The sequence below is a fragment of the Tachysurus fulvidraco genome, chromosome 3 (genome assembly GCF_022655615.1).
Source record: "Tachysurus fulvidraco isolate hzauxx_2018 chromosome 3, HZAU_PFXX_2.0, whole genome shotgun sequence".
Lineage (NCBI taxonomy): Eukaryota > Metazoa > Chordata > Actinopteri > Siluriformes > Bagridae > Tachysurus > Tachysurus fulvidraco.
Genome location: NC_062520.1, coordinates 28,308,178 through 28,330,677, shown reverse-complemented (window position 1 = coordinate 28,330,677; position 22,500 = coordinate 28,308,178). Strand labels below are relative to the sequence as shown.

General features: G+C 41.7%; 2 protein-coding genes and 1 long non-coding RNA gene across 5 annotated transcripts in view; 1 reads left to right on the top strand and 2 right to left on the bottom strand.

Moving 5' to 3' along the window:
- Positions 1-2,995, top strand: part of LOC113648184 — a 3,773-nt gene extending 778 nt beyond the window's left edge. The window contains exons 2-3 of the long non-coding RNA XR_003441852.2: positions 1-32; positions 299-2,995. The exon at positions 1-32 is cut by the window's left edge and continues 21 nt beyond it. This is a non-coding gene — a long non-coding RNA (uncharacterized LOC113648184). The remainder of the gene's footprint in view (positions 33-298) is intronic.
- A 1,032-nt stretch (positions 2,996-4,027) lies between these two features.
- On the bottom strand, positions 4,028-20,616 carry LOC113647657 (potassium/sodium hyperpolarization-activated cyclic nucleotide-gated channel 2). Its single transcript, XM_027154506.2, has 9 exons — positions 18,900-20,616; positions 14,875-15,193; positions 14,651-14,761; positions 10,324-10,485; positions 9,580-9,798; positions 8,060-8,206; positions 7,715-7,955; positions 7,252-7,416; positions 4,028-6,930 (listed from the first exon to the last, which is right to left on the bottom strand). Exons 1-9 carry the CDS (start codon positions 19,751-19,753, stop codon positions 4,604-4,606), a joined length of 4,545 nt encoding a protein of 1,514 aa, XP_027010307.2. The 5' UTR covers positions 19,754-20,616; the 3' UTR covers positions 4,028-4,603.
- Positions 20,617-20,911: 295 nt separating this feature from the next.
- The window catches only part of pklr (pyruvate kinase L/R), a 6,949-nt gene continuing 5,360 nt past the window's right edge, over positions 20,912-22,500 (bottom strand). For all 3 annotated transcript variants that reach the window (XM_047811231.1, XM_027154755.2, XM_047811232.1), the window contains exons 9-11: positions 21,776-21,942; positions 21,356-21,537; positions 20,912-21,121 (exon numbers count right to left, since the gene is read on the bottom strand). In XM_047811231.1, the coding sequence (XP_047667187.1) occupies positions 21,015-21,121; positions 21,356-21,537; positions 21,776-21,942 (456 nt within the window). In that variant the 3' untranslated portion in view covers positions 20,912-21,014. The remainder of the gene's footprint in view (positions 21,122-21,355; positions 21,538-21,775; positions 21,943-22,500) is intronic.

Sequence of the window (22,500 nt, the reverse complement as noted above, 5' to 3'; positions counted from 1 at the left end):
CAGTGAGTAGTGTCGTCACTTCACAGCTCCAGGTTTGATCCTCAGCTTAGGTTACTGTTCTTATGGAATGAAAAGTGTGTGTATGTGTAATTTCTTGTGAACTTTCCCACCTAAGTCCCTGTATTTTGGTATTTACTTTGGATCCACCTTCACTCTGAGTAGAAGATGAGTGAAACTCAGTGTTTACAGTCACAGCTCTGTTCTCCTCAGTTTACAGGAATTACAACAACATTAACAAGATGTTTTATTTGTTTATTGAATTAATTCCCTCTTTCAATAAGAGCTTTATCCTAATTAGGGTGGATCTGGGAATGGAATACACACTGGATGTGGCACTCCATCTCACCTGTGAAACTCCACATGGACCACATGGAAACACTATTCTTTAAAAAGCAAATCCTGGAGGTTCTTCAGCTGTTTTTGTGGTGGACCTTCTCCACTGGCAGTGTGTCAGTACATTCAGCATGACAGATGGGCTACAGTCGGTAATTCTACACCTTCATAATCACCTGTGTGAAGGTGGAGCTGATAGACTGCGCACCCAGTGAACTTTCATGACGTTAATATTAAAGGGAATAAAAAGTACAAGACAACATGAGTTCAGAAAGAATTATTGCCTATTTATATGAATAGTAATTATATTTGTATTATTATTTACATTATATTACACTTTGGTGAATAGAAATATTTTTTTATTTCTGTGTTTTCAACATAAGCTCATGAGGAGTCATATTCATCCCACGCATTTATATCGGAGTCATGGTGTGTGTCTCCATCAAGTGGTCTTTAGCTGCAGTGTTTTAATCTGAGTCTGTATTATTATTATTATTATTATTATTATTATTATTATTATTATTATTATTATTATTGCATCATAGGTGTGAGAGGAGACACGGTTGTGTCTCATTGCTAATGATGTTTAACCTTAGTGCAGCTTTAAACACCACTGATCCTTGATGATAGACTAGACTAGTTCTAGACTAGTTCTTGATGATAGACTAGAACATTGTATTATATTCTTATTGGATTATTGTATTGGATGTTTCAGTAGGAGCAGAAACAAACTCCAGTTTGTCTACAAAGCAGCAGAGTCCTAACTAGAACCAGAAGTTATGAACACATTACCCCTATCTTATCCAAACGTCATTGTTCATTTCTCCTTGATTATAAAATGCTACTATTGATGTATAACACACTGAATGGCCTTGTGCTGCAGTACAATGTATATCTTAAACCACTAGATGTTCTATTTAATAATCTGTGTAGATTAATTTTAAAGTGCCCATATAGAACTCATCATTGCCAATTATGTTATCAGCTTAACTGGTTGCTGCCTGATAAAAGACAACAGTATCACTGGCTTCAATTTATTTTTAAATGCATCTATTTGAACTTACCACCATATTTGAAAAGATTTTTTTGTACAATATACTCCAACTTATTTTCTTCGACACTCTCAATGTCTGACTTTTATTGTTCCTGTTATGTGCAAAGTAGTTGGTCGGAGGTCCTTCTGTTTTAATGCTCCTTCAGACTGGAATAATCTGCCTCCATCTGTGAGACTTTAGGCTCCTTTAGAACATCTTTGTTAACCTATTTGAAAACTGATTGTAAATGCATTTAATTGTAATGGTTCCTTGAAATATCTTGTTCTTGAAAACTGATTGTCAGTTTTTGTAATTGCTATGGTTCCTGAAACAACTGTCCTTGTAAACATTTGTATACCTTGGAGATTCTGAAATGGCCCTGGGAGAGGAGGGGGATCTGTGAGCAGAATTGTGTTGTAATGTTTTGTTTGTTTTGTATTGTATTGAATGCACTGTATCTATTGTATGTTTTTGGTCCCCCTTGAAAACGAGATGCTGCATCTCAAGAGGCTTTCCATGAATAAATAAAAATGTAGTTGAGTGACATGAGGGAACTCCTATACAGAAGGAATATGCAAAGGCCTGGGCTCTAGCAACTCTGCTACTTTCTCTCACTCTTATTACAGCTGTAACACAAATAAGTAGATGGCAGTAACAACACAAAGGTGAGAATCATCATGACCTTCAGACTGACCTGTCTCCTCAACCTCTGCAGCTGATGCTCAAACGTGCCCCTGAGGCCACAAACCCCCATCGCCTGACATTGGACAGGGAGACATCCAGCCTGTTGCTGACTTCCCCTCTGACAGACGAGCTAATCTGCCACCATCATCTGCACCTCCGGCCTTTGGACCACCTCCAATGTGAACAGCTGTAATGTATGACACACTGAGACAAACTCTGTTTCTTCATCCAGTGGCTGCACTGAATTGAGTTTTATCCAGTGGCTGCACTGCATTGAGCAACACTAGGTTTCATATTTAAACTTTAGTTTAAAGCACCACAAGTAACAGTGAACTCAGATGAGACAGATTAATGTGGATGTAGATGATGATGACGATGATGAAGATTGTTCTATAAATTATTTTTCCATCAGTACATGAAGTTATAAATGTAAACCATCCAGTAAATAACAGCTTCGTGGTCAATGAGTAGTCAGATATGATGAGAATGTTTTTAAGACTGAAACGCGTATGAGAGAGTAAAAGGACTTGCAGCACATTGATTCTAAACTGTTTTTATTCTTTTTAACATCACCTTATGCACCATAATTCACTTTACATTAAATCACCTCCCCCAAGACCCTAATGTCACCCCAAACTTCCCCCAGTACCCAAAACCCCAAACCCCACCCCCCTTTGGCACCACCACAGCAGCCCATGTCCCCACACTCACCCCAACAGAAAAATAAAACCTATTTGGTCCATAAGTGCACACTCTATAGGCAGCATGGTTTAGAAAAGAGAATGCTAACATCCAGCCTGTGTGTGTGTGTGTGTGTGTGTGTGTGTGTGGGTGTGTGTGTGTGTGTGTGTGTGTGTGTGTTGATCATACAGATGGAAATGAACGACACAGTCAGAACACTCATCAACGTTGCATTATTTTGTCTCCACTATGACCATGTCCACTTCCCCTAATGTTAAAATCTTAGTGATTTCAAACTGGTTCGATTGTCAGGGGAAAGCTTGTTTAACACAGTTGCTAGGCAACTGAGAGAGGAGACTTTGCTGTTGCTGTGAATGCGGCAACTGAATTAGCTATCTTGTATGTGTAACCTATAGTTAAGCAGCAGTGGAAGGACACAGTGAGCATGGATACAATACATCAACACCTCCTTCAGTGCTGGTGATTTAATAAAAGATTAGAATTACACTAAAGTTACATTTAGAATCACAACTACACAATTAATGTGTTCAACTATATTATGAACTATTGTGAACTTCAGTTGGCAGATTATATCATACCAGTGAACAGTCAGTGTGGTCCATGAGCTAGTAGGAGTTCAAGTGCACTGTTAATGTTAGCTAATTAGCTAGCTTGGGTTACGGTTGTCTTTTTCTGTTCTAAAAGTGTGGATAATTAGAGAAGTGATACTGATCTTGAACAGTAAAGGCGTTCAGCAGCAATTCGTAAAAGTCAGTGTAGCTTCCTAAATACCTAGATTACTATTCATGACTTTGCTTTATAGCGCTAACTGCACATGAAGATAGACAGCTGCACCCAATCTGAACATACAATCAAAAATACAATATATTGAGCAATATAAGAAATTGAGCAAAGCATCCACCAAGATATTCCTCTCTAGCAGTGCTCACACAAGGCATGATGGTGATGATAATGTTTTATCAGTCTCCAGCTGATGTGAGCTAGCTAGATTTTGTCCTACTGGTAAAGTCCATTGAACACTAAGTACAAGAAATTTGTTTTTTCATGTTTGATCCGATTATGGCACTATACATCTAACTTACTCTGCCACAATGATGCAACAACCATTAAGATGGCTGAGAGGACTTAAAGACTTAACCAAAGGAAGTGAGGGGAAGTGTTCAGGTGTCATTGTGTTTCACAGAGTGACCGAGAAGCTGTTATATTTACAGAGCTGTAAGGAACTACATTACCGCACACCAAAAACACACAGTAATCACAGTAATATGTATGTGTGTGTGTGTGTGTGTGTGTGTGTGTGTGTGTGTGTGTGTATACGTACATACATACATACTGTACATAAAGAACACTAGAGCTGCACCGTCTCAAACTAACACCGAACACCTGAGACAAGACATCATGAGTGAATTGGTCCTAATTAATACAGAAATATTTCTTGCCTATTTTTATAATTAGTAATTATATTTATATTATTATTTACATTATATTACACTTTGGTGAATAGAAGGTGCCTGAAAGGGACAGAGCTGGAAAATGATGACATCACACTTGTTTACCCTCTAGATTCCAAGTGTTTCAGTGTGAAATATTTAAGATGCTATACAGATCATTACAGGGAGAGTTTAATTTCTTTTATGGTGAATAAAAGTAAATAAATATTTGTTCCTGATATCTTATGTTCTCTCACTCATTACAGCTGCTGAACAACTTCCTTTACATTCTATAGCATAGGTTTAGTGTGTATTCTTCATTAACAGTGAAAGAAATGCCATGTGTCTTTTCCAGCTCTGCTTCGTGGAAATCAGAAATTCAATACATCATCTAAACTTGCTCTGATGGCCTACGACCCTTTAGATATTAGTGTGAAGCTTGTGTCTTAGTGCATCAGAATCTTTCTGTGATGCTAGTGCAGATGTTTCTGATTTTCCTGACTTGGTGGACATAAAGGAGGCAGTGTTTGTGGCCCCTAAATCAGAGGTTGTGGTAGATTTGGCAAGTCCTGGTGAAACTGAAGGTAGGTTTGAAGAAGGTGCTGGAGACTGTAGAGATGGGCAGAGAACAGAAGAAGGCTGTGGAGTTTGGAGGGTGGATGGAGGCTGAATGGTTGAAACTGGTGCTGGAATTTGGGATGCTTTGGGGATCTGAAGTGTAGAAGATGAAGCTTTTTGTGTTAATGATGGAAGGGAGGAAGATGGAGTTTGTTTTAGAGTTTGGGTTTGGGCTGGAGTTGGATTTTGGGATGTAGTGTCAGTAGAACGCTGAGTTTGAGTAGTGGTTGGAATTAGAAGAGAATTCAGGGTTTGAGTCATACTGGGAGATGCAGTTTGGCTTTGCATCAGCACTTGGGTCTGGCATTGAGTGAGTGGAGACCTGGCTGTATTTTCTTGAGCTGACATTTGCATGGCATTGATTGGAGATGGTGGTATACCCCTGCATTGAATTTGCAGAGTGGCTGAAGTCTGGGACACAGCTGAAACAGATGGTTGAGTTTGAGGTGTAACTTGGCTTAGAGTTTGGGCCGTGGCGGCAGTTTGAGTTTGTGTCTGGGTTTGAACTGGGCTTTGAGTGGGTGGCGAGCGGGCTGGAGAAAGTACATTTGGCATCTGCACAGAAGTTACAGTTTGGATCTGATTTGTTATTTGGGTCTGGATTGTTGAGCTTGTTGGAGTCTGAGCTGGTGTGTTTGTTCTGGTTTGAGTGGGAACTGGGATTGGGGGTAGGGCTTGAGTGGGTGTTGGAGCAGGTGTGTGAATGGGTGTTGGGGTACGAGTATGTGATGGAGTTGTTGATGGAGTGAAGGATAATGGAGAAGGTGGAGGAGGAGTCTGAGAAAGTTTTGGACGAGGACTCTGAGGCTGAGAAGGCGAAGTGGGTGAGGGCTTACTATTCTGAGTTTGGGGTGGTACCAAGGGAGTGGGGTTAGAATACGAGGTCATATCCAAAGTGGAAAAAGTAGGGGAAGTGGACTGTGGATGGGTAGGTTTTGGATGCTGGGATTGGGGCATCAGTGGGGAAAAAGTTGCAGGACCTGAGGCTGGAGAGACATGAGCTGAAGAGAAAGAAGCATGTGTTTTTGCAGGGGAAGAACTAGTGGGAGAGGGTGTGGCATGTGTGGCTGATTGGGCATGTGTGCGTGGAGATGGGAGGGGCAAAGATGTCTGTGCAGGTGTTTTCTGCACCTGTGGATTGTGAGAGCTAAGCACTCCTGCACTACCCCCCAATACAAATTGAGCCTGTGACATTACAAAAGGAGCAGGAAGCAAGTTGCCCCCAGAAGCTTTTCTATGGAGAGGTGGGTGTGGCCAACCACGATGGAGAAGGGTGGGCTGAGAGGCAGAAAGCAGACGGGCTTCCTGAGTCAGACGACCCAACGAAGGGAGGCCCTGAGTGCTCCCACCTCCAACATGACGCATCAGAGCTTCCTTGGCTCCAGCGTAATGAGGCATGGCTTTCTGGAAAGGTAATGTATTAGCCCCTCCTCCTGCCATAACACTTGGTTCTGGCTGAAGGCGGGGGTTGTGCAGCGTCCTGGTGGCCTGCAAAGGGGCAGGGACTGATGACATGGGAGTGCAAGGTGCTTTTGTGACTCCTGCTCCACCAATAATCGGTAGCCCTGCTGCAGAAGGAGAAGGAGCTAAAGTAGTAAAGGAGTTGGAAGTGTGGCCTCCACGGGGGGTAATGATTGCACTGAGGGACTGGCGAGGTGGAAGAATGGGGCCACGTGGAGGTGAGAGGGGGCAAGAGGAAGGAGAAGGGCAAGCAGGTATAGAGGTGGGACAAATTGAGAGAGTGGAGGGAAAAAACATGCCCTGCTGTTGTTGCTGTTGCTGCTGGAGAAGAGTAATGGCAACATTTGAGGCAGCTGCTGCAGTATGTAAGGGGGCATGGACTAATGGAGCCCAGATCACTGGCCGTGGGTGTGAGGACACTCCCCCAGCCACACTCCCTCCTGTACCCCCAATCCAGTTACCAGTAGCAACATCCTGCATGGCTGGCATGCTGTCGTGTTTGACAATCTGCTGCACTAAAATGCTGTCACAGGATCCAGCACATCCACGGCCACTGCTGGCTCCACCAGGCCCGGGCCCGGGCCCAGGCCCGCCCCCACGACCCAGAGTGCTGCTCGCCACAGAGCCACCCTGAGATGTCTTTCGCAAGAGGATGGAGTTCTTCTTACCTGGTGCACACAAATGAAAATTTTATTATTATTATTATTATTATTATTATTATTATTATTATTATTAATAATAATAATAATAATAATAATAATAATAATAATATTATTAACAACAACAACAAGTCCGTCACATTAGAAGTTTGACTGCTGCTACTTGGTGTATTTAGTCTTGTAGTTACATGACGTGGCCTTCCACAGGTATGAAACACTTCCAGAGACACACGCCAAAAATACTTTTAATTACAGGTAACAAATGTGACATGAAGCTGAAACAATGAGGTACAAACGTATGATGTACGGACGTTAAATAAAATAAGTTACCAATGCGGTTTAATCGGTCAGCTGCGACTGTTTCAAATGCTCGTCTCATCATCGGGTGTTCCTCCAGAACCTCGTTAAAACTGTCCACACTCAGAGAGTAAAGACGACAGTATGTATCAGCTCTCACACTCGCTGTCCTCCTTCCACGGGTCAACAGACAGATCTCTATAACAGACACACACACAGAGACAAAATTCATAACATCTGCTCATATACCCATCTCTACATTGTTCATAATTTTTGTGTCCCTCCAGCAAATCATCCATCTATCTATCTATCTATCTATCTATCTATCTATCTATCTATCTATCTATCTATCTATCTATCTATCTATCTATCTATCTATCTGTGTTCTATATGTAATTATAGATGATTTATGTATAATCTGTAACGCTGTAAGTAGCTGCCAGTTATCTCAGAATCTATCATATATTATTATATTCTGTGAAATAAATGTGTTCACCTCCAAAGTATGATCCGTCACTGAGTTTGGTCTCCTTGTTTCCCCTGGTGAGGACGCTCACTCGGCCATGCTGAATAAAGTACATCTTTCTACCAACAGTCCCCTCACGAATGATGAAGTCACCAGGCTGAAATACTTCAAAGCGCAGTTTAGTGAGGACTGCAGTCACAAAGTTTGGATCCGCATTTGCAAACAGAGGCATGTTAGCCACCAAACTGCGACAGTTAAAGCTCACAATTTCCTGTTTAGGGAGGAAAAACAACAACAACAACTCAGGATACAAAAAAATAAAAGCACTGTGTGTGTGTTTGAGAGAGAGAGACAGAGAGGGAGAGAGAGACTGACCTCCTTTAGTGGGTCACTCAGTTCCCCCAGGATGTTCTCCTCGTCAAACATTTTGCCCTGATAACGATGTTCATAATACTCGTGGATCTTCTGTCTCACATCAGCTGGAAGTTTATGAAAGGACATGTACTGTTCCACCTGCTTATACTGTAACACACACATACACATGTTTTTTCAGTCAAAATATTAATCACTGGGTCATTATGAAACATACAGGAATAACTCATTATTTTAACCTTAACAAATATTCAGTAACCTCCCTCTTTGTGATCGAGAAGAAAAAAATTCTTCACCCCTCCATCCACTGCCACCTTTACCCCTTCATCAACCCATCTGTAAATTCCTCCATCAATCCAAACACCCAGCCGACCATCCATCCTCACATCGTTTACTTTATCCTTCCCCTATCTGTCCTTCCTTCCATTCATCCACTTAGCTATGATCCCTCCCTCTATTCCAGAGGTGTCCAATTTTATCCAGAAAGGGTCAGTGTGAGTGCAGCTTTTATGAGATGCACCTTAGTTCTCTAATTCGTTTATTCATTAACACACTTTTTCATTACCAGTAATTCAAGCAAACATCCATCCATCCATCTATATATCAAACCACCTATTTTCATCTATCTATGTATCCATTACACTATTAAACCATTAAAACTTTCTGTCTACTGTTTAATCCATTTATCTAATAATGGCAACGTTACATAACCCTAGCCCTAATCCTAAACCCTAACCCCAATCATAAACCCTAACCTGCAACCATAAACCCTTACCATCAACCATAATCCCTAACCCCCAACCATAAACCCTAACCATCAACCATAATCCCTAACACCCAACCATAAACCCTAACCATCAACCATAATCCCTAACCCCCAAGTATAATCCCTAACTCCCAACCATAAACCCCAACCCCCAACCATAAACCCTAACCCCAACTATAAACCCTAACTCCCAACCATAAACCCTAACCCCAACTATAAACCCTAACCCCCAACCATAAACCCTAACCATCAACCATAATCCCTAACCCCATCCATAAACCCTAACCCCAACCATAAACCCTAACCATCAACCATAATCCCTAACCCCATCCATAAACCCTAACCCCAACCATAAACCCTAACCATCAACCAAAATCCCTAACTCCAACCATAAACCCTAACCCACAACCATAAACCCTAACCCACAACCATAAACCCTAACACTAAACCCCAACCCAAACCTTAAACCTTATACATTTCATATATTTTTTATTGTTTATTGTTTAATTTTTTATTGTTATATTTCTTTTACATTCTCAAAAATTTTTTATATGATATATAAGGGGAGCTTCAGGGACTGGAGTATGTGCCCGTGTCTCCTCCGCTCCATTGGGAGGGGGAGCAATTTCCCCCAACCCTAACCCATAAACCCTAAACACAAAATATTTGTCTTTTTTATCCAACCATGTTTAGTTTCCTTCATCTACCCATTTGTCATTGTAACCCAAATATGGCGTATTCCTTCCTCCATTCATACCTTTTCCTGATACTGTCTCCGTGAGGAATCTAGTGACTGAATAAGAGCAGTGGCATGGCCGATGAACATGGCGTAACACGTTGCTCCCACGATCATACTAAGCATCGTTAGCCAAACATCAGTCATTCCCTCCGGAGCCTGAGCACCATAGCCGATACACAGCATGTGACTCATTGCCTTAAACAGAGCATATGAGTACTGCACACCCCATGAGTCGTTCTGCACAGTGAACAGACAGACAGACGGTAAGACAAGAAGAAAAATACAGACAGAATGTGAGATAGAGAGAAACAGAAAAAAGTAATGACTATCAATAACTCAGTTCAAATAGAATCAAATATTTAATTTGGAGATGGCTAATCAAATTATAAGCTAACTGTCAGCTAGTGATTTACTCTATAATCTATCAGTCAATTCTCTCTGTCTCCCCTTCTCTCTCTCTTTATCTCTCTCTCTCTCTCTCTCTCTTTATGTATGTGTCTGAGAATTTCTGGACATCTACCTGGCAACCGTTTCTATGGCAATCTATGTTGTAAACCCTGCCCTGGCATGAATCAGCAACAGTGTTGTCTTTTGTGTGTGTGTGTGTGTGTGTGTGTGTGTGTGTGTGTGTGTGTGTGTGTGTGTGTGTGTGTGTGTGTGTGTGTGTAAAAGAGAGACATTTCAAACTGGATAAATATTTAAAAAATTACACTTTCATTTAGCTTCCATACTCAAACCAATTAACAATTCATACACGCTCACCACCATGTTGTTCTTGTAGACCCAGCAATCATGTGGGAAGTCCTGCAGCATGGGGACCAGGAACTGCAGACAGCCATCCCAGTGACACAGCAACAGCATCATCCCAATGAGATTAACTATCCGCACCATTGCACTAGCCAGGTCATACGTCATGTGGAAGATCTGATATAATCAAAACATGCACACACACACACACACACAGTGAGAATATATAGTGTGGTTTTAGAGAGTTTGATTATAGATTGTGTAATTATAGTGTGTATGTGTGTTTGTGATTACATGCGGTATGCCATTTACATTAAACTTTTACAACACATTACATTTGCTGCTTTCCTCATTAACATGACTTTGCAGATTTTAGACCAGCATTAGCCTTTTAAATTTAACCTTTAATCTCTGATTTGTCTTTACACTAACAATTCAATTATATTTTATTTTTATAGCTCTTTTGACAATTTACAGTTCTTGCAAAGCAGCTTTGCAGGAATATAAAAATGTATAAAATTTCTATTTATCCCTATTTAGAAACTCGGAGGAGACAGGAGTGAGGAAAAACTCCCTGAGAATATACGAGCAAGAAATCTTTAGAGGACCCATATTTAAAAGGGACCCCATCCCCATCTGATTGACACCAGAAAGAGCGGGATTATAAACGATTTACACTCTATAATTGTACACTATAAAGTCAAGTGCAATTGTGTAATTAGGGGCTAACCCAATGTGTCAAATATCAGATATCACAGATGTTTTACCGTTTAAAACACACTGGCTTAAAAAAAAAAACACTCTGCATTAACAAACACCAACATTAAACAGTGTTAGATCTAAGATCATACAGAATATCTAAGATCCTGAAACAATTCCAAACTTAATATATAACTAACATTGCATTAATCCACACAATGCAGTAGTGTGTTTGTATGAGATTAAACACCACATTAGTGGAAAAAGCACTCCCACCTCAACAAGTGAATTATAAAGTGGTTTCCCCAACACACACCATTAGCACAACAATAGCCCTAATGATCACAGCCTGATCACTCTGGTTATCAGATCGTATTTTATAGAAGATATTTAACCAACAGAACAGTTCATTGTTTCTGATGATGCCGGTTATTGATCGGTCATGTGACTGTACAGGATTGGTTGATGTTTATATAGTCTGTCTATATATTTATATAATTAAATAGCTATATAGTTAAATAGTTAATTTTCTGACTATTACATGTACCACCCAATGTATACACAGCATCTGTCTCAGAAGGCATAATGTGTAAAATGTCTAAGTGAGTGTTTAATTACGCTGATCTTAAACAACTGCCTTTTTCAGGTCAGTGCTGACCTACTGTACCTACAGGGGTTAAGACAGTTATTGGAGAGACACAGATGGCTTGATAGATATTCGCAGGTCAAGGTTTCTAAAGTAATTTTGTTTTCAAGGCTCCCCTGAATACAAAGTGTTATCCCAGGCATTATCTTAAACCTGATTCAGGAGCAGTGCAGTGATGATCACATTCTGTCTCCTCCACACAAAACTGTAATAATAAACCAAACTGAAACACATTAACAAATAGGAAAAGAGGCAATGCAGTAACAACCTGATTAGCAGCCATGATAAACTAAGTCAAATCAAAGGCCATTGGCCAGTCCATGCTACACCACACAAAAGAGTACAAAAATCAGGCAGGTGAAAGTTTTGGTTTGGGTGTCAATACTATATTTTTACATGTATAGTTGGGGCCACAAAATGTGCCATATCCTCTGACCAATACTATTAAGGTTTGGGACAGAATTCTACTTAGACCTGGTTTCTGTGGACATCCCAAATCCTGAAGAGAAGAGGGAGAATATCTGGGATTCTATTATTTCAATGAGTCAGAAATTCAGTTGATGAATTTTGGCATCTTTCCACTTGTGAAGAACCGGCTTTGCTGCCAGCCCCTAATGACCAGATGGAGAGCCCAAGTGATAAGAGAAGCTCCAAGGACAGCTGAAATGTTGTCTGAGCATTTTTCTGTGAAAGATGGATGGGGAATTTTAGCAATGAATAATGCAAGTCTGCATTAAGATGGCTATATGTATCATGGGTTTTTTCAACTTTATAAACATATGCCATTATTGAATGTATACCTGAGAGAGAGAGAAAGAGAGAGAGAGAGAGAGAGAGAGAGAGAGAGAGAGAGAGAGAGAGAGAGAGAGAGAGGTCTGGGAAATGCCCTGTACTGATCGTGATCTGGCAAATTAGATGCCAAAGGGAGGATTTATCTTAAAACATTTGGGTCATCCATTGTTGATGATGAAGTCTGAATTCATTTTTTGATGCCCCTAAAAGTGATATGATATAATTACGGAGTAGACTTTCCACAGAATAGATAATCCGTTGGATACAGAAAGTAAGAAGTAAAGTGGTGTAATGTAATGGGGTGTAATATGTAATAGTGTAAGGTAATGGAATGTGATGTAATGGTGTAATGTAATGGTGTAATGATGTAATGTAAGGGTGTAATGTAATGCTGTCATGTAATGGTGTCATGTAATGGTCTAATAGTGTAATGTAATGCTGTAATGGTTTCATGTAATGGTGTAGTGGTATAATGAAATGGTGTAATGTAATGGTGTAATGATGTAATGTAATGGTGTAATGGTGTCATGTAATGGTGTAATGTGATGGTACAGTGGTATAATATAATGGAGTCGTGTAATGGTGTAATGGTGTCATGTAATGGTGTAATGGTGTCATGTAATGGTTTCATGTAATGGTGTAATTATGTAATGTAATGGTGTCATGTAATGATGTAATTGTGTCATATAATGGTGTAATGTGATGATATAGTGGTGTAATGTAATGGTGTCATGTAATTGTGTAATTATGTGGTGTAATGGTGTCATGTAATGGTGTAATGTGTCATGTAATGGTATAATGGTGTAATGTAATGGTGTAATGTGATGGTATAGTGGTGTAATATAATGGTGTCATGTAATGGTGTAATGGTGTCATGTAATGTAATGGTGTAAAGAAAATACAGTGTTAAAGGCTCTGAGAAGTTCTGGTACGTTCTAAGAAACACTGAGCAGTATATATCCTTCAAGTTGTACAGTAATAGAACTGATGAAGTGACCACATGGAGGTGTGAACTGACTGACCCTGTGTGAACTGACTGACCCTGTGTGAACTGACTGACCCTGTGTGAACTGACTGACCCTGTGTGAACTGACTGGCCCTGTGTGAACTGACTGACCCTGTGTGAACTGACTGGCCCTGTGGTATGAATGTGACTGATAGACATTTAGTACAGTCCGCAGATTTAGAGACCGATAAAGGTGCAATCTAGGTGATTTGAGGTGAGAATGTTGTTGAAAAAAGAGGAGAGGAGGAGGAGATCAATCGCATGCCTTCCAGTAAATATATGGTTTTAAAAAAGCTTTTCTTCTTCGAGGAAATGCTTCATCACCTGAGTGATCTCTTGTGAAGATCATTTCTGATCATTCACACAGGACAACCAGAACTAACACTACATGTGCAGGAGGTTACAGCTACCTGCATGTGCTGCCACATTATCTAGATTAATAGATTAGCCTTTAAGGTCATGACACAGTGGTTGATTATCTCCACAATTGACAAAACTTTCCACCTGTCTATCCATCAGTTTTGACTTTTAAATGATGATTTATCCTTTAGCATTTTACTTTTTGTACTAAGATTAACTTGTATTTTGTTACATATCATTCTAAAATCGAGGCTTTGCAATAAATTTAGCCTTTGGAATTTCACTGAATTGCAAGACAGACTTAGCTTTTCTTCTAAACTGTTCTACATTTTTATCACTAGAGAACCCAGGTAAAGAATACTGGCAGTTTTTGCTCATCCTTGTTGCCTCTGGCTTGTAGAGTACATACACTATAAGGCCAAAATCTGAAGCACACAATTATATAGAATGTCTCTGTGTGCTCAAGGCAGCTCCATGAAGACATCATATGGAGGTAAAGGTTGGAGTGAAGAAGTTGAGTGTTCTGCACAGAGTACTGACTCAACCCCACTGAACACCACTGGGATCAACTGGAACTGCAGTCTCCTCAACATCCCAACATCAGAGTCTGATCTCACTAATGCTCTTGTTGCTGAATGATCACTAATACTCACAGACTCAATCCAACATCTAGTGGAGAACCTTCCAGAAGAGAAGAGTGGAGCTGATTAAAAAGCAGAGGAAATCAATCCGGAATGAGTTTAGGGGAGCAGAAACTTTATAAAGTGTATGACACCATCTGTGGGTGGAGCCTTAGAGGCTCAGTTTGTAGATGTTACTGATGATGCTGATGATCTCACCTCCTCCCATTGGTGGATATATCGGATGAGACGAGACAGTCGGAGCAGGCGCAGCAGGCTCAGGATTTTTGTGAAACGAACGATGCGCAGAGCTCGAGCTGTCCGATACACCTGAAACACAAATTCATACATCATTAAGGTCACATGACGCTCACTAAAGTCATCACAGCTCACTTAACATCAGGTAAGAGATCATAAAATCATTTTGTAATGTGTGTGTGAACCTCAGAATCTAGGCGCTCCTCCAGGTCCACCATGAGGAAGATGTAGTCAACAGGGATGGAGGAGATGAAGTCAACGGCAAACCAGCTCTTTAGGTAGTTGTGTCGTATGGCTTTGGGGTCGAGCACGATTTCAGTGCTGTCCTCCTTCACTATGCCTGTCCTGAAGTTCAGAACTAGGTCCACCAGGAACATTGTGTCTGACACCACATTAAAAATGATCCATGGTGGTGTGTTCTCATCCTTAAAGAATGTGATTCCCACTGGAAGGATGATTAAGTTTCCCATCATCAACAGAAGCATCAGTAGATCCCAATAAAACCTGAAGATAGAGAGAATCAAGTCAATGTGCTGCATAGTTGAATTCAACTTTTTCTTCTTGTGGCTTTTCTTGTTAGGGGTCACCACAGCGAATCATGTGTTTCCACCTAATTTTATCCTCTGCATCAGTGGTGTAGTCTAGTTTTTTGTAGTGAGTATACTGTGATTTTTTTCCCCCTCCCAGCCTCATACACACCCATCCTAGAGCAACACCCCATAGGCACCACCACAGCCACTAACGCATAAAATACGCATCTACATGTAATTTAGAGCATTATTAAAGACTGCTTATGTGTTATCAACATTCCAATTTATTATAAGCAACAAAAGACAGTCAGCTGATAAAACCTGTGCTCCAGGTCCCATATTCATATAACATTTAAGGCTAAATGTAATCAGACAGTTGGCAGCACCCATTGACTTTCACAGTAGGAAAAAATATAGACTATGAAAGTCAGTGGGTGCTGCCAACTGTCTGATTACCAACATTTTTCAAAATATCATCTTTATGAATTTATGAATGAAAGTTCTGTCACAAAACGATATTGTTACGTATCCTCATGCTTTTTAATCGGGTATACGGAAATCCTTGGCCTTTCCTAGTGGGTATACGCTGTATACCTGCGCATCACGTAGACTACACCACTGCTCTGCATCCTCTACTCTTCTACCAGTTACCTTCATATCCTCTTTTAACACATCCATATATCTCTTATTTGTCCTTCTTCTTGACCTCTTACCTGAAAGCCATCCCTCCGATGTGCTCGTTCCTAATCCTTTCTATCCTTGTCACTCCTAAAGAAAACATCAACATCCTCATCTCTGCCACCTCCATCTCTGCCTCATGCCTTTTTGTAAAATTTAACAAAATTACATTCAAATCAATGCTAAAATATATTCATAAAGCACCAATGTAAATGAGGACGCCACCACAATCAACAAGTCTAGAGCTTCTTGCTACTAATCTGTATGCCACCGCAACCCTTAAAATACACTTGAAGAAAGCTATTTCAGACATTCAAAATTGTTGTGACCTTGAGACTGTTTGAATCAATTCCAAAATCTAATCAGTTCATCTCATACATCTCATACAACATCATACCCTATAGCACATCACAGCCCAACCTTTTCATTATTAGGTCAGAGCCAAGAGCTTTTTCTTACAGAGCCGAACAGTTATGGAACAGCCTTCCAATTAGTCTTCAGGACTCAGACAGAGTCTCAGTGTTTATATCCAGGCTGAAAACACATTCTGGGTTCATGATCTGTGAAGTCCTCATGTCTGTGTCACTTTCTGATTCTCCCTTTTAGGTATGATGTCATAGCTAGTCTTGCTGGAGTTTGTACTTTGTACATGATGTACACTTTAACAATTACAGGACGCAGGAATACCTATTAATCTGTGTTCTTTTTCTCTCCGACAAGCAGAACTGTCACCTTCTCCCTAAAGGAAATATGGAGGTCGGTGGATTTTGGCAGAAGAACAGCCAATGAAAGGCTTTTTTCTTTTCTCATCATTGATATCATCATTGAGATCTCAACCTACAAAATACAAGGAAAAGCCTGTGTGAGTGTGTGTGTGTGTGTGTGTGTGTGTGTGTGTGTGTGTGTGTGTGTGTGTGTGTGTGTGTATTAGTTACTGATGATAAAAATGTAATATTTTGTATAATTCTTGGCTCCTACCATTTAATGAATATTTCAGCAGTACAGTGAGTGTAATTTCCTGTATTCTTCTTTTGATCTTCATTCTAATGTTAAAGACTCAGATTTTTTCATCACACTTGAAGAAATTTTGACACTGTGCCGTTCACCTATTCGCTGCTCATTAGCATTCGCTACTGCAGATTTTAATCAACACATGAAATGAGCTCTAACTCAACAGGCAGAAGTGAACAGTCTTGCTGGTAACAGCCCAAGGTTACTGAGCCCCGTGTTGCTGTGCAGACTCTCTGTAATGTGCAGACTGGTAACTCATAAAGAGAACACACTTTGTCACATGATCGCATTCTTTCGCATTTGTGTAGTTCCCGACAGCACTACAGCTGATGATTTGACAAAGCTACAACATACTGTATACAGTCACAGAGAATGACAAACATAATTATTCTTTAAAAAAAAAAATCCTGAACCCTACAAGGCCACACCACTTACTTATTCAGTAGGTAACCGTCTCTATGCTGGGTGACATCCCAGTTGTGGTTATTTATGTCGATTGTATTTTCATACATGGGATGACTGGTGAACTTCATGACAAGCAAATCAATAATCTAATGCCCTATCCAGTTATCAGATGTAACTCAATACCAACAAACTTCTGCTCTCTGTGCAGCTATATGAACGTGGCGTCTCAGTTGTTAGCAGATGGCATCGTTCCATTCAAGGCTAATGTGGATGCCATTCAAGCCATTTCTGTACCCAGCTTGCCTCTTTCCTTTGCATGACAGGCTACTACTTTTTTTAGTAGTTCCTCCTCCAGAGCCCCATTGTAGACGCATCAGATATGTGCTAAAATTGTGGACACAGCTTTCCTACCTACCAGTGTTGCTGTTTTCAGCCCTACCCTCTTCACTACATATCTCAGTCACAGCTCCTCTCAGGGACGATGACCAAGTAGAACAGAACATCATACAAAGGCTATGCACATGCCTCCAAGCCACACTCCTACTGCAAGTGTTTGTAAGGACCCAGTTCTTTCTCAGCATTCCGCACTTTCATTCACAATGGCTTGCCTAACAAGGTCCCAGATTAGCTGGCTGCACAAACTAGTAGACAGAATCAAGTCTGCTTCATACCTGTGATGCTGGATGCCATGAGCTCTCTGTAAAAATAGATTTTGGAAACATTTTAAACATTCGCGAAACTAAGATCATCATAATCACCCACTCCATGTGTAAGACATCAATGAGGCATTCATTGTAAATGTGATTATAAGAAATAAAAAAATCTCTTAATGGCACAAACACTAAACTGAGAGAACCCATAGTACACTTGCGATGTTTAATTCATTCATCTGTATGAGTAACACTAAGAACACATCTCCGTAAAAAGCTTTACATCAGACTCTAAATGTAAAGCATCAGCTTTGAAATCTTGTCATTGTTATTCTAGATTTTGAGACAATGGTCATTGGTAAAAACGTTATACAAATACAATTGAACTGAATTTGCCTACGGATGATGAGGTTTTAAGAGGAATGAACTTGTAAGTATTAAATATGATATACTTGATCATGTCTAGCTAAAGAACAAAGCTAAATTCTATTAGCTTTTCATACGGCCCAGAGATTCCTATGCACACACACACACACACACACTCACACACACACACTTTGTCTCTCCTTCATTTCTGTCTTTTCTGTCTCTTTATTTGTCTGTGTTTTCTTGAATATTTTTCTGTCGCTCTCATCCACCAGCTCGTACAGATTCATTCATTCATTTCTTTCTACACGTTTCAGTTACACCATCCCCCAATTAATAATTCTCTCCTTCTACATTCCTATTACACTTTTTACTCCTCAACTGAGCTCAGCTTAATTCATGCTCCACACTGATCTCTCTGTGTCTGTTACACGATTCAGTGAGAAGTCCCCAGTTCTTACCTTCCTCTCTACACACTATTCTATTTGTACCTGATTATACCTCCATCCAGCAGTTTGCGTCTCTAATTCATCTCACACTTATCCCTCCCCTTTCCTGTGTCCCCTGTACCTGAAGTCACTGTACGGGTGGATGATCCACACGCCGGCACTTTTCAGTCGCTCCTGTTCAAGGGCGACGGCTTTGTGGGATCCAAACATGCGCAGTGAGAACTTGTTGACTCCGGGCTGTAACATGGCACCAAGTTGCCGTTGCATAAATGTTGACTGGTTTGAGTAGCTGTAATATTCTTCTCCATCCAGTCCAGGAACAACGTCTGGACTTCCAGCCGCCATTGTCATGGTAGTGGTTGGTTCTGCCCCGGCTGTGACTCCACCTCCAGCAGCTACTACAACCACACCAGTGCAGGAGGATGAGGTGGATGCGAGGGCAGCGCGGGACGCAGCAAACCCCACAGTACGTGGCCCGGAAGCACATTGTGCAGTGCCAGGCGGCCCGGGGGTGGTGGGCGTACCTGCTGCCGTGCCAGACCGAAGCGAACTAGTACCATCTCGTGTCGAGCTCATGACAGATGGGCGTCGTCTGGGGGCCAATTCACCATCCAGAGATGCCTGAGAGAGACGGAAACCCGGGGACGGCAGACTCCCTTTGCTGCGCCGCTTGGTGTCTCCATTACGCAGGGGCCGAGAGTCCGATGATGCCCCGCCCACCGCTCCATCCATGGTGCGTGAGGTCTCTCTCTCTCTCACACACACACACACACACACACACACACACACACACACACACACACACACACACTGACCTGTTACTGTCTCACTTAAACTATAACACACAGAGAGAGACAGAGAGAGACAATGGAGTATCAGGACACACAAGAACGTGGCCTCGCGTGCGTGCACTTTAGAGAAGTGAAAGTCGCTCGATTCTTTCATCCGGTGTTCAGTGCGCGCGCTGCCTCCCATCCGTCCTCCATGCTGCTCACCTCAACGCCCTTGGAGCGTCATTCAGCCGCGCGCGTGTTCCTTTTTGTCCTTCAGAGCGGACGTTCTATCATCCTCATCCTAATCTCCGTGCCTTCGCGGGTTCATCAGCAGAGAAAGCCCTTTGTTACCAGCAGCCGAACCTCCCGCGTGTTGCTCCTCTGCTCGGTGCTGATGCTCCGTTCGCGCGCTCGTTTGTTAAGCCCGACTTAATATGGCAGCGGCTTGTGTCCCGTTAACGTGAGCATGACAAGGACATTTGATCAGCGTCAGAATAGACGGAGCATGAGACTCCCGCGTGCGCTGATTCATACTGACATACATTCAATCCGTGCGCACGCGCTCTAATAACGGCGTGTGTTCAACAACAACAAAAAACAAACAAACAAACAAAAATTATAAAGAAATAAATACGGAAAGAAAAGAGAAAAAAACTATACGAATGTTCTATCTTAGATTTGCCCAAACCGAACCCGCGCGTGAGACGTCGGTACTACACGCGCAACAGGGTTGGAACACGAGACATCGGCTCGAGCTGAAGGTGAAACGGAGCGCGAGACGGAGCCCCGTTAACTCGTGCATCAAACGTGCGCGTGCAGTAAGGTCAGTCTGTCGCTGGTGAACCAGTTTATTTGTAAAATGAAATTTTATATAGTCAAAAGTCGTTTTGTAGTCAAACCTCCACGTGCTGAAGATTAGAAAATGCCCAGATTTCCGGCTCTACTGCCCCACGGTAGTGCGTGCAAGAAGATGAGCGACACACACACACACACACACACACACACACACACACACACACACACACACACACACACACAATTACATAAATATAGAAACACTAAATCACACACACACACACACACACACACACACACACACACAAACACACACACTAGCAGACGTTACCCCGTAACCATGGTAACCGCATCCCGAGATAAGCGCGCGCGACAATGTCAACCAATCAGCTAAAAGAAAAGAAGGTAGAAGGCGGGGACTAGAGCAAGAGTGGATGTAAGATACAGACACAGGAAACAAGAGAGAGAGTGTGTGAGAGAGAGAGAGAGAGAGAGAGAGAGAGAGAGAGAGAGAGAGATGATGATGATGATGATGATGATGATGATGAATGTTTCTTTTGCTGTATTTCATTTACATTTCATTTTATTAAGTTAATTATCAATGAATAACACGTCAGTATTTGTGTCCAATCAGAGTTAAGAGTTTAAAGTCAATCAAAGTTGAGGATTTATGGCACTGTCACTACTCTCATGATGTTTGTGTGTCCAGATCCAGGGCTCCATCCAGTCACTATGATCACCAAGTCACTTGGCTTAAAGAATCCTTGTGCTTTGCCTACACACACACACACACACACACACACACACACACACACACACACACACACACACACACACACACACACACACACACACAAGCATAGCATTTTTAATATTAGAGACATGTACGAGAGACTAACTTTACTCTTTAAAGTTCAACAAAATCTCACTCACTCACTTACACACACACACACTTACACACACACACACACACACACACACACACACACACACACACATACACACACACCTATGTCCAGGCCGAAGTTGACCCTGTTGTCAACATCATCAGCCCAGACCTTTGCAGGGGGGACTTGGAAGATGGCAGGGAATATTCCCCGGAGCAGCTGTGATTGCCGGGCCATCTGAGCATTCCTTGTCACAGCGATGATGGGGCAGCGGGGACGGTACCGTGACAACAGGTGCGCAGACCTGAAAAGGAGGAGTTGAAATTAAGGGTGTGTAGAACTCAGTGGGAGAAGCCAATACAACCAGGTGTGCAAATGTGAAGGAGTTAACTTTCCAATTAATTTTAACAGGATTTAAGGATTGTAGCAGAAACATGAGAAGAGGAGGCGGAGTGTGTGTGTGTGTGTGTGTGTGTGTGTGTGTGTGTGTGTGTGTGTGTGTGTGTGTGTGTGTGTGTGTGTGTGTGTGGATGTGGATTTACCTCCCAGAGGTGGTGAGGACAATGATGGCCCCTGCATTGCATTTGAAACTCGACTCGACTGCTCCGATTGCCGTCACCTCTGTGGGGTCTGAACTGAGATCTGTGAGACGCCTCAGATCCTCAAACACCCGCTGGTGGAACAGAGCCGCCTCAGCCTCCCTGCAGATCTCCAGAGTCAGACAGACAGATGGGGAGTGTAAATTCAAACGGACACAAGGAGACTCTTTGATAGCAGAGTAAATCATATGATCAAAGTTTAGATATCAGTATCAGGTCTGACAGAAGCTCAGCACCACCATGCTTTGATGTTTCAGCCTTATCCTGGAACCCTGCCATCGCCTGCACTCAGTCCACCCTGAACTCCCAAAAGATCTGAGTATTTGGTCTCCTGTACTCAATCCACCCATGGCACTGTAAACAAGATCGCCATGTTCAAAATTTTGCTCCATGGTAGAGTGTTGCAGGTTTCACCCTGGAAAAGCAGCTGCCTGCCACGGTCTATCACAGTCTCCAGTCCTGGTGTCAGTACTTCCTGCTGCTGATGTCTGGTATCTGGGTAACTGAACTGAATTTAAACAACAATTGAAAAAACAATTGTTCTTGCCTTTCTAGTACTTTCACAGGGGACTGTTTTATTTGGTGTGTTGTAGTTCTTTGTGTCATTTTATTCATTCATAAGAGTCTTTCTCTCTCTGTGTGTGTGTGTGTGTGTGTGTGTGTGTGTG

What these genes read in the sequence shown, in the direction of transcription:
- LOC113647657 (XM_027154506.2), bottom strand. Translation starts at nt 19,753, where the DNA reads ATGGGAGGCAGCGCGCGCACTGAACACCGGATGAAAGAATCGAGCGAC. An exon ending in ATATCCACCAATGGGAGGAG is followed by an intron (nt 10,486 to 14,650) that starts GTGAGATCATCA and finishes TGATTATATCAG; the next exon opens with ATCTTCCACATGACGTATGA. An exon ending in TGAGTGACCCACTAAAGGAG is followed by an intron (nt 7,956 to 8,059) that starts GTCAGTCTCTCT and finishes CTCCCTAAACAG; the next exon opens with GAAATTGTGAGCTTTAACTG.